The sequence below is a fragment of the Podarcis gaigeae genome, assembly GCF_964106915.1.
Source record: "Podarcis gaigeae genome assembly, chromosome: 10".
NCBI classification, from domain to species: Eukaryota; Metazoa; Chordata; class Lepidosauria; order Squamata; family Lacertidae; genus Podarcis; species Podarcis gaigeae.
The window spans coordinates 65767473-65783529 of record NC_139686.1 but is presented as its reverse complement, the minus strand read 5'-3'; the positions used below and the strand labels follow the sequence as shown (position 1 = coordinate 65783529).

Genomic DNA, 16057 nt, shown 5'->3' with positions numbered 1-16057 from the left:
CCGTCTTGCGAGGCGTTCGTCTTGCGGAGCACCATTGTAGTTTTAAATTCGTATTTAATTGTGGTAGAGCCAGTAGCCTATAAAACAAATTTTCAGCATTGGGAATTTGTACATATGCTATTGATGCTTCAAAGTAGTATGTTTTGTTTAATTGATTTGTAGACGGTGTAGATACACCATAACATTGATTAATTATGGTTGAAAGTATTGTGCTGCTGGTTTACTAACGGTGCAATCCTGTGCAGGTTTTCTCAGACGTCCTATTCAGTTGAATGGGACTTATTCCCAAGTAGGTTATTCCCAATTTCAGTAGAAATGGATATTTCTTTTCTTTTTACAGTTGCTTAATTTTGAAGGCTGTCAGCCATTTGACTTCAATAAGTAAACTAGATTTACATCGATTAAAGTGAAATAAATATACTGTATATACTCGAGTATAAGCCGACTTTTTCAGCACATTTTTAATGCTGAAAAAGCCCCCCTCGGCTTAAACTCGAGTGAGGCGGGAGGCGGTGGCGGAGGGATGAGCGACCCGAAAGGAGCCCTTTCTCGCTGCTGGTCCCGCTGCCACCCGCCTCTTGCAAGGGCAGGCACAGGAGTCACGGTTGGGAGAGGCGCTGTGCTGTGCTCTTGCGAGCGGCAGAGGTGGCAGCGGAGGGACGAGTGGCCTGAAAGGAGCCCTTTTGGGCTGCTTGTTCTTCCTCCTCTGCTGCTGCCACCGCCAGGTTTGTGGTGTGGTGAACCGGCTTATACTCAAGTCAATAAGTTTCCCCAGTTTTTTGTGCTAAAATTAGGTGCCTCAGCTTATATTCAGGTCGGCTTATACTCGAGTATACATGGTATGTATTACAAAACCTCAGTTAAGACATTTTTGTGAGATCTTGAAAGGAAAAGAAGAAGCTGTAATGCAAAATTACTATTTTAACACTCACAGGCTGGAGAAATGACAGTCTTTGGTAGTACTTTATCACTTTTGGGACTAGGGTATATTCTGCTTTAAATGGCTTTCAACATAAGCAAGATCATTTCAGGATGACTGGGAAAGATCCAGTTTAAATGACACATCGACTTCAGCTGTAGACAATATCAATTTGCTGCCATTCTTTCCATTAGAAGGAATGCTAATGGTGGAAGTTGTAATCCAAAACATCTAGAAGGCACCAGGTTGGGAAGGCCTATTCTAGCCTGATATAACTTATTCTTCTCTCTAACAGCTATTTAACTCCTAGCCCCTTTACTAGACCTCCTCTCTCTACTCTAACCCATCTCTCTCCTCTCCTCTAACTCCTGTTGGAAGGCAAGTTTTTATTTTCAATCCATTTTTTTTACTGAAATAATATTCATTTTTTAAAAATAAAGCATTAAAATTGGATGAAATTGTGGCTTTTTGAAACACTTTATGTTTAACTGCTGTGCATTTGAAACTAAAGAGGCCATTTGGTTGGGAGTAGTTCCCTCCAATTGGTACCACTTCATTTCACACATGCAGTAAAAATAGTAATTTTTGTGCTGTTTGACCTACTTACTTAAACAGAGCAGCTTCATGGGATATAATTATTTGAGTGAGGTTTATTCATTCTAAAAGCCATATTGACTGTGGAAGTCTCAGTGCTCTGTTGTACTCTCTAGCTGTTGTTCGATATCTTGTCAACCCCGGCAGCTTCTTCTGCATATCTTGTTTATGCAACACTTCCCTTCTGCATACGATAGTTCTTGATATTTAGGTGCACTGGAAAGTTTTTAGCAAACCTTTTGGTATAAATCTCATTTTTATTTTTATTTTTTAAATTGAGCCTGATGTGATTTCCCTGTCTCATTTTCAAATAAAGTTGCTGGAGCAATGTGCCGGAAGACTTGCAATGAGAACAAGATGTTTTACACTTGCAAGATCTTGTTTACAAACCAAAAGTCTGGATAGTGACATTATTTGAAAAAGTCAGAGACCTAGTCATAAATGCTTGCTATGCATTGTAGAGAGAAGAAAGCTTTAGGCTGCAAGCAGAGGAACTGACAAGTCCCAGATCTTGATCCTTGGATTAACAGCCATAATGGTTCAAGAGAGAACTGCAGACCCGCTTAGTCATATTTCGATTCCAGCTGTTCTATAATTTGAATCTGTACTACTCAACATCTTGTTTCAGCTTTTTGTTGCGTGCATCTGCTGCAGATGAACATTAAAGTTAAAGGACCCCTGACCATTAGGTCCAGTCGTGACCGACTCTGGGGTTGCGGCGCTCATCTCACTTTATTGGCAGAGGGAGCCGGCATACAGCTTCCAGGACATGTGGCCAGCATGACTAAGCCGCTTCTGGCGAACCAGATATGCCGTTTACCTTCCTGCCGGAGCGGTACCTATTTATCTACTTGCACTTTGACCTGCTTTCAAACTGCTAGGTTGGCAGGAGCTGGGACCGAACAACGGGAGCTCAGCCCGTCGCAGGGATTCGAACCACCGACCTTCTGATCGGCAAACCCTAGGCTCTGTGGTTTAACCCACAGCGCCACCCGCGTCCTTTTTCTCTAAACCTTTTCTCTTGGCTCAGTGGCAAAACTGAACGGTTATCATATGCAAAGTAAAGAACGGAACGATAAATTATTTTTATTACCGAAATCTATATCTGAACTTTTTGTAAAATAAATGAGGTGGCACATATATTAAAAGTGCGCCATCATTTAAGAAAGGAATCAGTTCTGACAGATTTAAGGTATTAAGTCACAATAATTTGGTACTACAGTCCCATGCTTAACTACTCTGAAGTAAGCCCCAATGAGTTCAATTGCACCTACTCCCAGGAAAGTGTGTAGAGGATTGCAATCTAGTTCTCTCAAATCATGCTTGTAATGTTGCACGCTCCTGAGAGTAATTCTTCTCTGAGCTTGAGCGGGAAGTGTTTTTGTCGTTCGGAAAGCTCTAACGCCTACATCTTCCTTACTCTGTAAATGTTTTGTGATTGGCTTCCCAAATTCCTTACCATGGTTCAAGAGTGTGCTGCCTATTTTGTATCTCCAGGTTCCATCATGAATACACCTGTCAGAATGTGCTCCTGCACATTTGTAGACGGTGTAGAGGTCAAGCATCTATCCATGCAACTTGTTGGTTGAATTATCCCCTCATGAGAATATTTTGTACGTTTCCAGCTATTGCATATAACTGTCTCTTTCTTCATTGTGGAACATTGTATTCACATTATGTCGTTTATTGCAAAGCAGAAAGTCCAGTTCATGTCCCTTTTGCAGGCAAGTAGTTAATCATGCACAAATCATTTTAGCAGATTTATCTGGCAACTTTCCTAGCATCATTGACTAATAATTGTTAGCAAATAGTGAGGCAAACGTCGTAGGCCTAGCGATCTGCTCCACTTAAAGCGTACAGTTTTGATGTATCAGCATAGCAAACCATATTTGTGCAGCCATAGAACTTCCTGGTATATGTAACCACAAAATTGTAAACAGTTCTTTCATTTGAATGAAACCAGGCCATTTTGAGAAACAACAAATATGAATTAATTGCAGCCATGGAAGGGTTAGCTTTGTAGTGTTTAATTGAACCCACAGTAACTTTCTGTGTTCAGTAGTAATTAGCACAGATTGATTACAAAAGTTTAATAGTTGAGGGTTGTGGCAAAATGTAATTCTTGACTGATTCCCCCCCCCTCCCCAATTTTGTAAACATATTTATAATCCTAGTAACAGTATTAACAGTGACTTGTGGAATAATGAGTTGCTCTGTAATTAGGTTATGCTAATGAAACAGTCTGTTGCATGCTGTGTATTTCCTTATGAAAAATTAAAATACAAATTATGAGTCTTTGATTCATTGTTCATACTAAAGGAGCTTTCTGAATTCACTTTCACTTATCCAAAGGTGCTTTTAATTAGCAAAGTATTGGCAATTTAATATATCTGAATATATCAAGGCAGAGCAGTGGTCAAGGGCATTTAGTAAATGGCATCTAAAAATAAAATATCTTCCCTAGTCCATTGTTTACTTGCTCTTCCACATCTTGAAGCCTTTTTTGTGATTTAGTATCACTGAAACAGAAGTGGCATTTTATTCAGTATTCGTTGTGAATCGGAAAATGTTTTATAGCTTGTTTATAACATGAGTTGGTGAACTGATTCAAAGCAGCACATAAATCAGATGTTCGTACTGTGAGCCATGACACTTATTTCCAGGGTTCCACCCCAAGACAGGGTTATTTCCAGGGTTCCACCCCAAGACAGCAACATGCCATTACTGCTCTGTAGCCCTTTTAAGAGAGCGGCTCCCCCTCCCTCTATATATGTCATGCTTGAATTCTATGTACACATCTATTAACATTAAGAAAGAAAGAAAAATAAGGTCTCGCTTTACTGGCCGAGGGAGCCAGCATACAGCTTCCGGGTCATGTGGCCAGCATAGAATCATAGAATCATATGACTAAGCCACTTCTGGCGAACCAGAGCAGTGCACGGAAATGCGTTTACCTTCCCGCCAGAGCGGTACCTATTTATCTACTTGCACTTTGACGTGCTTTCGAACTGCTAGGTTGGCAGGAGCAGAGACCGAGCAATGGGAGCTCACCCTGTCGTGGGGATTCGAACCGGCGACCTTCTGATCGGCAAGTCCTAGGCTCTGTGGTTTAACCCACCCGCATCCCATTTAAAGGGGGGAGTAGAGCTCCAAAGCTACCGAGTTTCGTTTACAAGTGGGTCCTACTTCCAAACCTTTGAGAAGTGCAGATATAAATTATTTTTGAAATGTCATTCCTTTTCAGGCTCAAAACAGTCATTAATGGAGAACACGCAGCTACTATGGGAAAAGCTGACATGGTGTTGTGTTGTAAGCTGCACAGCCTTAACTAGGGGTTGTGAACTAGGATCAGAGAAACTCAAAACAGTGTTGCATCGTGCATTGTGAGGTAGCAGTAGGCAGTTCTCCTTGAAGGAAGTGCTTATTTAATGGCATCAATAAACTAGTGCGCCCAGCCACCAGAACAGCAGCAGGTCTCTTTCTCAGATTTGAAGCTTGCTATGAAAGCAGTGAGAGATTTTACTTTCTTGGGCTCCATGATCACTGCAGATGGTGACAGCAGCCACGAAATTAAAAGACGCCTGCTTCTTGGGAGAAAAGCAATAACAAACCTAGACAGCATCTTAAAAAGCAGAGACATCATCTTGCCGACAAAGGTCCATATAGTTAAAGCTATGGTTTTCCCAGTAGTGATGTATGGAAGTGAGAGCTGGACCATAAAGAAGACTGATTGCCGAAGAATTGACGCTTTTGAATTATGGTGCTGGAGGAGACTCTTGAGAGTCCCATGGACTGCAAGAAGATCAAACCTATCCATTCTGAAGGAAATCAGCCCTGAGTGCTCACTGGAAGGACAGATCCTGAAGCTGAGGCTCCAATACTTTGGCCACCTCATGAGAAGAGAAGACTCCCTGGAAAAGACCCTGATGTTGGGAAAGATGGAGGGCCCAAGGAGAAGGAGACGACAGAGGACAAGATGGTTGGACAGTGTTCTCGAAGCTACCAGCATGAATTTGACCAAACTGCGGGAGGCAGTGGAAGACAGGAGTGCCTGGCGTGCTCTGGTCCATGGGGTCACGAAGAGTCGGACACGACTAAACGACTAAACAACAACAACATGAAAGCAAAGCTTGTATGCTGTTTTCAGACTTCATAAATCTGTAAAAATTCATCTCTAGCACCTATCAGTGATGGTGACCATCCTGGAGTGTATAGGTGGTAGTCTTTTCAATCCAGGCAGCAAGCAAACAATTTGATTGTACTTTTTGGTGCTTTTGAACCACCAAAAGACCATCACTGGTCTTGCTCTCAATTTCACCATTCAGTAATGCATCTTGCAAAGTGTAATTAATTCACTTTTCATTGTGTTGCTTTGCTGCTTCCTGTGGAGAAGGCGTCTTGTTAAAGCCCTTCTAAATGAATTACTCTTTTTTTTTGCTCACAGGAGATTTTCACAAGAATAGGATAATATTCTGTGAAGGAGTAAACAGCAGCTAACAGCAGTGCTTGCAGCAACCGTAGCACTTGGATCAGCATGTCACAGCAGTTTTTCTTTAGGCAGCTATTTTGCTATCTTCCACACTTACACAGACAGCGTGATGAGAATCGCCGCAGGAAGCTGAAGAAAATGAGAGACATTGCTGTGAGACATTATAATTGGGATTTTTTGTACAGTGATATCTTCCTATCCACCTATATATTGACAAAGATGCATGTTGTCCTGCTACTTAGAAAAGAAAAGAAAATCTACATACTGTTTAATTCTTATGCTGCAACGTTTGTGGATTAAACTTGTTGATAGCCCTAAAAGACATCTTAACACTGCTTCTAAAAGGATTACATTATTCATGCAGTTCCATTCTCAGCATTCGCTCTGCTTTATTCAAATGGTCCCTTATTCTGTATTCTTAATGAGTCTGTATGGATTGCTCATCATATTCTACACACACTCTCTCCCTCTGTGCTCTGCAGATCTGCTAGTGAATTCACAGCTGACAGCTTTTTCTCTGGTAGCATCCCTGTGCCATCTAGTAGGATATAATACCCAGAAACCAGCAGATGAAGCCTTTCCTCCTCGTTGAGTCTTTGAGGCTGAAGATGAAAGAGTTCCACCTGCTCATTCTTGCCTGATAAGAACCAGTTAAATACACAGGCACAGCCAGCAGAACATTGGCAGTCTTAGCTGAAATTGGAGGTAGAAGACAAAATGGGGCAAATAACTAACCACTCTGATTGAGCACACCCCAGAGTTTACTTTCTGATTGCACTGTGGAGACTGGTAGTTCTTAAGATTTTGAAACCTTTTTTTTTTTAAGGCCAGAGGAGTAACATTTACACACTTTGGACATTCTTTTTGTTTGAATGCTAGATGGATCTGTTAGGATTCTTGATCCGTGTTTGCAGTCGTGGGATTGTTGTCTATCACGTGACGGTGTATGTTTTCATTCCACAGAGTGGGAAGTGACGGAGACAGGATTTTTTTGGTATTACTGTGTTCCGTGAAGTGGGACTATTGTCATTTGTTCTTTCTCTCTTTGCTGTCTGATGAGAAAGAGGAAGGAGCTAAGTCAGAATGCTCCGAGTGTATTATATGTGAATAAAGTAGATTAGCCAAAATGCTGTGCTACTGAGTTCTCTTACACAAACTGCAAATACTCTGCAGGATCGTAAGTGTGCTGATGCTTTTTGATGCAAGTCACTGTGATGTTTGGGCTGAAGAATGCTTTTGAAGCTCCCGAACGATTGACCAGGAGGGAGAGAACATGCCCGTCAGGCATGTGACTCTACCAGAGTCTTACACAAGTGAAGGACGATCCTAACAGGATCATCAGGCTAAGAGGTATCTGCAAACGCAGCCTCTCAGAATTGTTTCTCTCTTCCCCTTTCCGCAGGGATGGGGAACCCTTTTCAACTTGAGAGGTTCATTCCCTACTGGGCAGCTTTCTCAGGGCTGCGTGCCAATAGTGGCGGTGAGGACCGGAGGCAAAAGTGAGCAGAGCGATTAATGTAGATTTTCCCTTTGCATAGTAGGTTAGTTTCTGTACATACCCACACTCCTTTCTGTCTGCCAACCGGACAAGCAAAATGCATTATTGGGAGCATTCCAGCCAGGCAAAAATGTCTGGTGTGAATCAGGTCATAGAATAGAATCATAGAATTGCAGAGTTGGAAGGCACCCCAAGGGTCATCTACTCCAACCCCCTGCAATCCAGGAATCTCAGCTAAAGCATCCATGACAGATGGCTATCTAACCTTTGCTTAAAAACCTCCAAGGACGGAGAGTCTACAACCTCCCGAGGGAGACCGTTCCACTGTCAGAAATATTTCCTGAAATTTTGTCGGAATCTCAAAGCCATTGGTTTGAGTCCTACCCTCCAGAGCAGGAGAAAAAAAGTGTGTTCCCTCTTCTATGTGATAATCCTTTAAATATATGAAGATGGCTATCATATATTCTCTCAGTCTCCTCTTTCTCAGGCTAAACATACCCAGCTCCTTCAACTGTTCCTTTATAGGCATGGTTTCCAACCCTTGAGCATCTTGGTTGCCGCCTTCTTTCTTGAAGAGCATTCAGGTTTGGGCATTGGCTAGCCCAGGGGTCAGCAAACTTTTTCAGCAGGGGGCCGGTCCACTGTCCCTCAAACCTTGTGGGGTGGGGGCGGACTATATTTTGGAAAAAAATAAATGAACGAATTCCTATGCCCCACAAATAACCCAGAGATGCATTTTAAATAAAAGCACACATTCTACTCATGTAAAAACGCGCTGATTCCCGGACCATCTGGGGGCCGGATTGAGAAGGCGATTGGGCCGCATCCGGCCCCCGGGCCTTAGTTTGCATACCCATGCCTTAGCCAATACAGATCTTGCTCCTGCCAGGCCTTCTGAACATAAAACAGAACTATAGGTCTGGTTTTGTCCTGACTTGGGGCTCACCTCACTGACTGTGCAGCAGCTGTTCTAAAATGCACCATTACTCTGTGACATAAGAAAAATTACTTTATTATTACCATGGGTTTGCATATGGAAATTGAGGTATGTTGCTGTTTGGCAGGAAAACGGATCTTAGGGCCACAGACCCCTCAGAGTCAGGCACACTTGGTTTTGCTTAGCCTGGATTGAATTGTAAATTTAGTCTAGAGTCTCAAGTACAGCATTGGTCAAAAACGGCTATCAAGATTGGTTTTGATATCTTTTCTTTGCCATCACTAGTAAAAGCAAATCTAAGCTAAGCAACAACTGCCGCTTAACAAGCATTTACAGTGGTGCCTCGCAAGATGAAATTAATCCGTTCCGCGAGTCTCTTCGTCTTGCGGTTTTTTCGTCTTGCGAAGCACGGCTATTAGCGGCTTAGCGGCTATTAACGGCTTAGAGGCTTAGCGGCTATTAACGACATAGCGGCTTAGTGGCTTTAAGAAAAAGGAAACAAACTCGCAAGAACTCGCGAGACATTTCGTCTTGCGAAGCAAGCCCATAGGGAAATTCGTCTTGCGGAACGACTCAAAAAACAAAAAACTCTTTTGTCTTGCCTGTTTTTCGTCTTGCGAGGCATTCGTCTTGTGAGGTACCACTGTAATTATTTTTCCAGAGGATGGGGTTGGATATCAGTAGACTGCAGTTATGGGAGGAATGTAACTTTATAGCAATTAATTTTGAAGCAATTACAATTCTGATAAACTTATTCATTGCTGATACCTATTCACATTTGTTTGCTGATCTATTAGGGCTTGGAGCAGAAAACGTAACGGGAACTTGCCCTTCAGTGTAGGGTCTCTGTGTATACTGCAGCAAATATGTGTCCCCAAGTGCTAGAGGTATGATATTTCTCTTGGGGACACTTCTACATCTCTCTGTGCCCTTGCAATCCTAACTCAACACACGTAATCTTAAGAGGGTGATCTTGGTTGGCCTTGGAAGTTGTGATGTGAAATGGGCTGGAATTAGTTGTGGATAGATTTCATGCATTTTCAGATTTTTATGGTGGTGTGCCATAGTCCTTTAAGTTTCCACAGTGGATTTGATTTGATTTTTTTAAAGTTCCTGTGCATTTCTAATATAGGGGTGAATGATTGTTCGAAAACACCAGGTTTAGCTGAAGAGTGCTTTTAGTCCTTCGTAAAGGTCACATGGTTTAATGTTCATAGATAAGGTTAGTGATTGCTATATCTTGTATATGTGTGTAAACCTTTTGTTTATTCCGTCCACTTCATTGGTGTATCTTTTCCCCCTCTCTCTTTTACCAAACAGAGGAAGAAGTGGAAAATTTTGATGTTTCCAGTCTGCCCGCCGAAGTGCTGCAGAACATTGAAGCTGACAGTTTCTGGTGCATGAGTAAACTGCTTGATGGCATTCAGGTAAATTGATTTCCCCTTCTCCAACCATTGGGATAACTGATTAGCATTGTGGCCAATAACAGCATTAAGAGTGTTGAAAAAGAATATACCTGATGAGTAGAATAGGGCAGTAGATACCACCATATTTAAAAAATGTGGAATATAAACAGGACATTGGTATTTATGAGGTACATTTTGAAATTAGTTCTCCTTCCTGGTGTGCACTAGTACGACCTTTCTTGAGCTTGAATGAAAACATACAGTGGTGCCTTGCAAGACGAAATTAATTCGTTCCGCGAGTTTTTTCGTCTTGCGATTTCTTCGTCTTGCGAAGCACGGACTTTGGAAAAGCTTCAAAAATAACCAAAGTCTTCAAAAACCTCAAAAAAGGCTACCACACCACGTGCTATGAGTTGCTCCTTGAAGTGAATGCACGGTTTTAAGAAAAAGGAAACAAACTTGCAAGACAAAGGAAACAAACTTGCAAGACGTTTTCGCCTTGCGAAGCAAGCCCATAGGGAAATCCGTCTTGCGAAGCAACTCAAAAAACGGAAAACTCTTTCGTTTTGCGAGTTTTTCGTCTTTCGAGGCATTCGTCTTGCGAGGTACCACTGTACTGTTTTTCCACATGTTGGTCGACAGTTTTCTTTTCTTTTTTAAAAAGTAGATTATTCTGATATGATTGCTATTTTATTGTGAGTGTTTCTGGTCAGGGGTGAGGCCAAACAGTCTTCATAACTTGCTTCTCATCTGTGCAGTCTGGCAGGTTTCTTTCTGGCAGGAATAAACTCCCTGCAGCTGCTCCTTCTGTTGCCTAGGAGTGGAGGGAACATTTTCACCTGGAGAGTTTTATTCCCTCCTGGGCAGGTTGCCTATGCTTTATATGTCAACCATACACCATACAGTTATTTCAAGATTGGTGTTACACGCTTCTGGTAGGTTGTCATATAACAGCTTAGCCACTGCATTTTGCACAAACTGCAGCTTCTGAAACATCTTCAAGGGCAGCCCCATGTAGAGCATATTGCAGTAATCTATCCTTTAAGTCAACAGTGCATGGTTACTGCAGTCAAGCTTTCCAAGTCCAGGAGCAGTTGTAAGTAGCAAATCAGTGTGATCTGGGATAAGGCTATTGATGGCAACTAGTCATGATGCCTGTGCACTATCTCCAGGATCAGACGCAAAACATCTCTGAATGCCAACTGTTGGGGAATAACATAGAGGGCTATTTTCCTCATATCCTGCTTGTAGACCTCCCCAGAGTCATTTGATTGGCAAGTGGAGGGAAAAGGATGTTGGACTATAGATAAGTCTTTGGTCACATTCAGCAGGGCAGTTACGCAGTTTTGTCCAGGAAACATGCTGGAAAGAAGAAGAAGAAATCCTGGTCTGTATGGCAGTCCACTACACATGGTTGGCTTACCTTGTGGAAAGGATTCTTCCATTGCCTTCACTGATGTTCACGAATATCATCATCAAACCTTTATTGGCATCACTTGCAAACATTCAGAATAAATAGGCCAATGCGATCTCGTCGCCATTTCAACAGTACAGTCATTTGCCAAAGGGAAGAAGAGGCGAGCAATCTATTTCACCTCTGTGGGTCTCCAGCAAGGGCAGGGTCCTGTAGCATACTTCGGCTGCAAAAAATCAAATAAAGGAACTTAGCTACTGTCTTGGTGAGTTCCTGGTCTCTCCCCTGTAATAAGAAGCATTTGACCTCTGCCTCTGGTTTCCATATTGGGATACATAGAATTGTTGGTGGAGATCATCATATATTTTACATTTAAGGGCCATGTGAGCTAGCGTTTCCACCAGGTGGGCATCACATGGGCAGATCCTATCCCCTTCTGCCATACCCGCGAACCTACCCCAAAGGAGGTTAGAAGGATTACAATTGAACCTAGCCAGCGAAAAAGCCCTTTTTTCTTGCGGGTTAAACAAAAATTGTAGCTCATGAATATGCACTGGTCCAAAGATGAATGGCCAATAACTTAGAAGTGCTCCAAAAAGCTGCCTTAAAGAGGCAAGTTTCACTTTCGGCACAGAGCATCACCTACTTCATAATGAATGAGGGATTCATTTGTGAATACAGAGGGAGATTGTGGCTGCTTTATGCTTCACTGCCAGTTTTATTAAGCTATTGACAGGTGTACCTTAGTGCCTTTGCTAACTGCAAGTGGTTGCTGACCGCATTAAAACACTCCCTTTGTTTTTGTTGCCATTCCTTTCTGAAGTTTCCTCATCTTGCATAGAATGTGCCTTCCTGTCAAAAGGTTGGTTTGTAAAACATGTCTTGCAGCAACCAGTGAGGATTTAAGATGGGGGAATTAGGCTTGATAAGTGGTTAGCGGAGTATAAGCTTTAATGTGGCTCAAATATTATTCTGTTCTGAAGCACTGAAAAAAGAACCTGGATCTTACAGACTTACCTGGGAGCAGGGTACAATTATTTCCACCACTTAACATCAGAGCTTCCAATTTCTTTGTGGCCATTATTCCTTTTCAGAGCACAAAAACTATTTTGCTCCGCTCCAATTGTAAATAGTGTTGTGCAGAATGTTTAAGCTTGTTATACATAACAAGTTATCAAGAAAACAGATGAGTTGTCAAGAATATGTGATACTTTGAAGAAAAGGCAGTTTCTTGCACATTTCTTATTTAAGGACTGCTTCTACAGTATGCCACGTGGTCATATGAAGCTTCAAATTCTTGGGAAAATAATTTTAGGGAAATGGGAAAATCTAGCCCTTTTTGGCCTGAGAACAGTGTTCCAATTTACCAGCTCCTTTAGGCACATCATACCAGTGTGGCAACTGCTACTGAGCTCAATTTTGGGGGTAAATATCTCTATGGTGAAGATGAGTGGAATGGAAGAAAAACTTTGGTCAACTGGCTCAGGCCTGAATACACACCTTAAGGGTTGATTCCCCACGCCCTCTGTCCCTGCAAGTAGCTGGGTGACTGTTTTGAGTTTTCCTGTGCTTCGATAAGGCTTGGGATTTCATCAAGCCCAGAAACAGTGGGAAAGTGTTTCTGCAGGTGTTTGTCCCATCTCCTGCCATTAACCAACTGAACTGCATTTGAGTGAGAAAAAATGAGTTGAGAGAAAAGGACAAATCGCAATGCTGACAAGTTTGGGTTTCAGCAGGGACCAGAGAGAGACTGTACTCAGTGCTAGAGCTCATTCCTCTTTCTTTTCTTAATTTATTTTTGCCTAGACTCAAGTTTTTCCAATAGATTTTTGCATATTCTAAAGCCTTTGGAGACCAGTTCGCTTTTTTTGCTCTCTCTTTGAGAGTTTTGTTTTGTTTTTTTCCCTTGTAGCAAATCCCTTGCTTCAGTTTTGGAAGCTGCTTTTCACCATTTTCTTTTAATTCACTGTTAGGGCCTTGACTATTTGGCTGATGAACAATTTTGAGTAGATGCAATTTTCATAGGTTTTGACTTTGAGTTCGTTTTCTGTTTATTCCCTTGTGTGGCACACACCTCACTATTCAGATTTAAAACGTTTTCCTTTTTTTTTTTTTTTGCATGTGTTTAGTTTCCATTTGTACCATGCTTGATCCTATACGCTAGATCCTAGACTCAGCTTTCTTAACTTCCTCCTGAGACCACAGAAGCTAGTTTCATGGATCCCTGCTTGGAAATTGTAGCTATAACCCCTCCCCTTCCTTAATCTGTAGGTTACTGCTATAAGGCTAGGAATTTAGTAAGCTTTTAACAAGTTTGGACTGGTAGAAGTTTTATGGCTTATTAATATACATGCTGTTTGCCTATTTAATACTGTTTTCCGTTTATGAATTGCTTTCTTATATTTTATTCATACATTTTATTATATTTCAGTTTTTGCCAAGTTTGTATATTTTCTTCATTTTTGTTTACTGATGGAAATAAATTTATCCAATTTATTTTATTTTTGGTCTGGTCTGATCCCTTTCTGATTACCCCCAATAAATTGGGGGTAGCAAAATTTAAGAACCTATTTGTAGATAGCTACAGCTGGCATATGCTGCAGACATGTTGCACACACTTGCATTCACACACAACATGCTCACATGAGGATGTGCGCTGTTATGGGATGTGAATTGCTTTTTCCTCTGCTGACCTAGTGAGTGACCTGGATAACAGCGCACATCCTGGTGTGGGACTGGGCTGGAGAGCTTGGCGGTCTGCTGCCTGTCTCAGCTCCTCAGTGGAGATGAGAGATCTGGTGAGCTGGGAGAAGCAGCAATGTTTCCCAATCCCACCCAGATGTGAGCCAGTGAGAGCTTTTGAATTTGCCCCCTCCAATCCCAGGGAGCTTCAGAAGCGGGAATCAAAGGGAAGTCTAGTAGATTACATTAGGGAAGTGGGGGGCTGGTGTGGTCAGCCTAATATGGCCTGCAGGTTTGCTACCCATGGCGGAAAGTTATGCTGTGGAATTTATCAACCGGGAAGTTTCCAGATTTTAAAAATACACAGCGGTGGGTTACCTGTGCCCCTCCAGATGTTGGATTCCTCATATGACCTTAACCAGGATCACCAAAGGCTGGGGTGATGGGAGTTGTAGTCCAACAATACTCGGGGTGCTACAGGTTCTTTATTCCTTTGTAAGGTGTGCATTCTTGGGAATGTCTGATGTTGTGCGGAGTTTATCATGTCTCTCCCCACAGCCACTGAAAGGAAAAGAAATAATCTAGCAACGAACCATGGCCATCTTTGCATGATAATTCCTAATAGACATGTTTCTGTTTGTTATTGATACGCACGTTAGACAACATGTTTTACTTAAGCAAGTCGGACAGAGCCTCTGTTGAGATACCTACTGTGTTTTGAATGGTAATTTTACCCACTCTCAGCTGGTCACTCTGCAAGGTTGAAGTCAGCTGCCAGCAAGACATTGATTCAGCTGTTTCTTTTTTGAAGCAACTGTGTTCATATCTCTTTGTCAACATGCTTGCTTTATGATCTTGTCTCCTTAGGATAACTACACCTTTGCTCAGCCTGGTATTCAGAAGAAAGTGAAAATGCTGGAAGAACTGGTTAGCCGAATTGACGGTACGTTTTGAAAACTAAGCGAGACTGGACGCGGCTTGGTTGAAAGAGTTTAGTTAGAAGACTTTGCTAGCTTGCCTGGGTAATACCAGCGCAGTGATCCGTCTCTACCATAATGTGGCCTTTCTCAGGCGAGGTGTCACCCTTAATCAACTTGTGGCATAGTGGCCTTTTGCAAACTTACTGCACTCTATCACTTAAAGGAAAGCCACTAGAGCATGCACCACTCTCATTACTTTTTATTAAGGCAATGTAATCAAAATCCAATGCCAATCTTTTTTGCTGCAGACTAATGGCTACATACAAAAGCCAGCCAGCATTCATTTTACATTAAGCTCAATGATTGTAGTAATTCGGGAGAGTCGCAGTGGTTGTTTATAGTTGTCCTTTGGCACTATGTTTTGTGCCTTTGTGTATCGTTTTGCTATCAGGAATGTCTGAATAATTTCTCTGTGGAATCCAATTAATTACCAACTTTGGAAATAACATCTTTAATATTGGAGATAAATTACAGCGGGTGCGAGGGTAATTTTAGATTATGCTTTCATGTTTTTCGCAGGACTACTTTGAAACATTTTCTACCTTCATCCTTAAAACAATTCCCATCATGAAATGCTGACTGTCATATTGCTGGAGCAGAGTTTAATTAAATGAAATTTGAGAGATAGTGCTTGCCCATTCTAAGCATATTCTCTTGATAGTTCGTTAAATTAACGAGCACAGCAATGCCAGCAGAACTAAGCATATATTTGTGACACTGCCTGTCAGTTATGTGTGTGTGTGTGTGTGTAAGTCAAAAAATGCTGTTACGCAAGTAACTCAACAGTGGCTAAAGTTATTAGGAAGATGATTTCTATTGTTTCATTATGCACAGTGTAAGCTTTGTTGCAGCAGCATTTACTGCAACAATTTATATATTTGCTTGCTTGTATTTGAACAATCTGGATTGTTGATAGTGACATTGGCTGTGCTTAGAGGTGAACATTCACATAACTGATGGTGATGAAATGCATGAGTTGCCATCAAAGAAAGCTATTTAATATGCCTAGTTGCAAATAACTTGCTACTTAGCAGCTGTTGTCTGCGAAAAGCATTGGTGCGATCCTTCCTCATGCAAATGACACCCTTGGTGTAAATGTATTGCATGGGAAACGCCATTTTCCAGCAGTAGATCATGC

The 16057-nt window shown here is 41.8% G+C and overlaps 1 protein-coding gene and 1 long non-coding RNA gene across 2 annotated transcripts in view; one reads left to right on the top strand and one right to left on the bottom strand.

Annotated features, from left to right (window-relative positions):
* LOC310826606 overlaps positions 1-16057 on the bottom strand; it is a 230649-nt gene that overhangs the window by 142619 nt on the left and 71973 nt on the right. The gene's annotated exons all lie outside the window — the stretch shown is intronic.
* TBC1D22A (TBC1 domain family member 22A) overlaps positions 1-16057 on the top strand; it is a 118301-nt gene that overhangs the window by 48437 nt on the left and 53807 nt on the right. Inside the window, exons 9-10 of the mRNA XM_083701553.1 lie at positions 9758-9864; positions 14807-14882. Coding sequence (XP_083557679.1) covers positions 9758-9864; positions 14807-14882 — 183 coding nt within the window. The remainder of the gene's footprint in view (positions 1-9757; positions 9865-14806; positions 14883-16057) is intronic.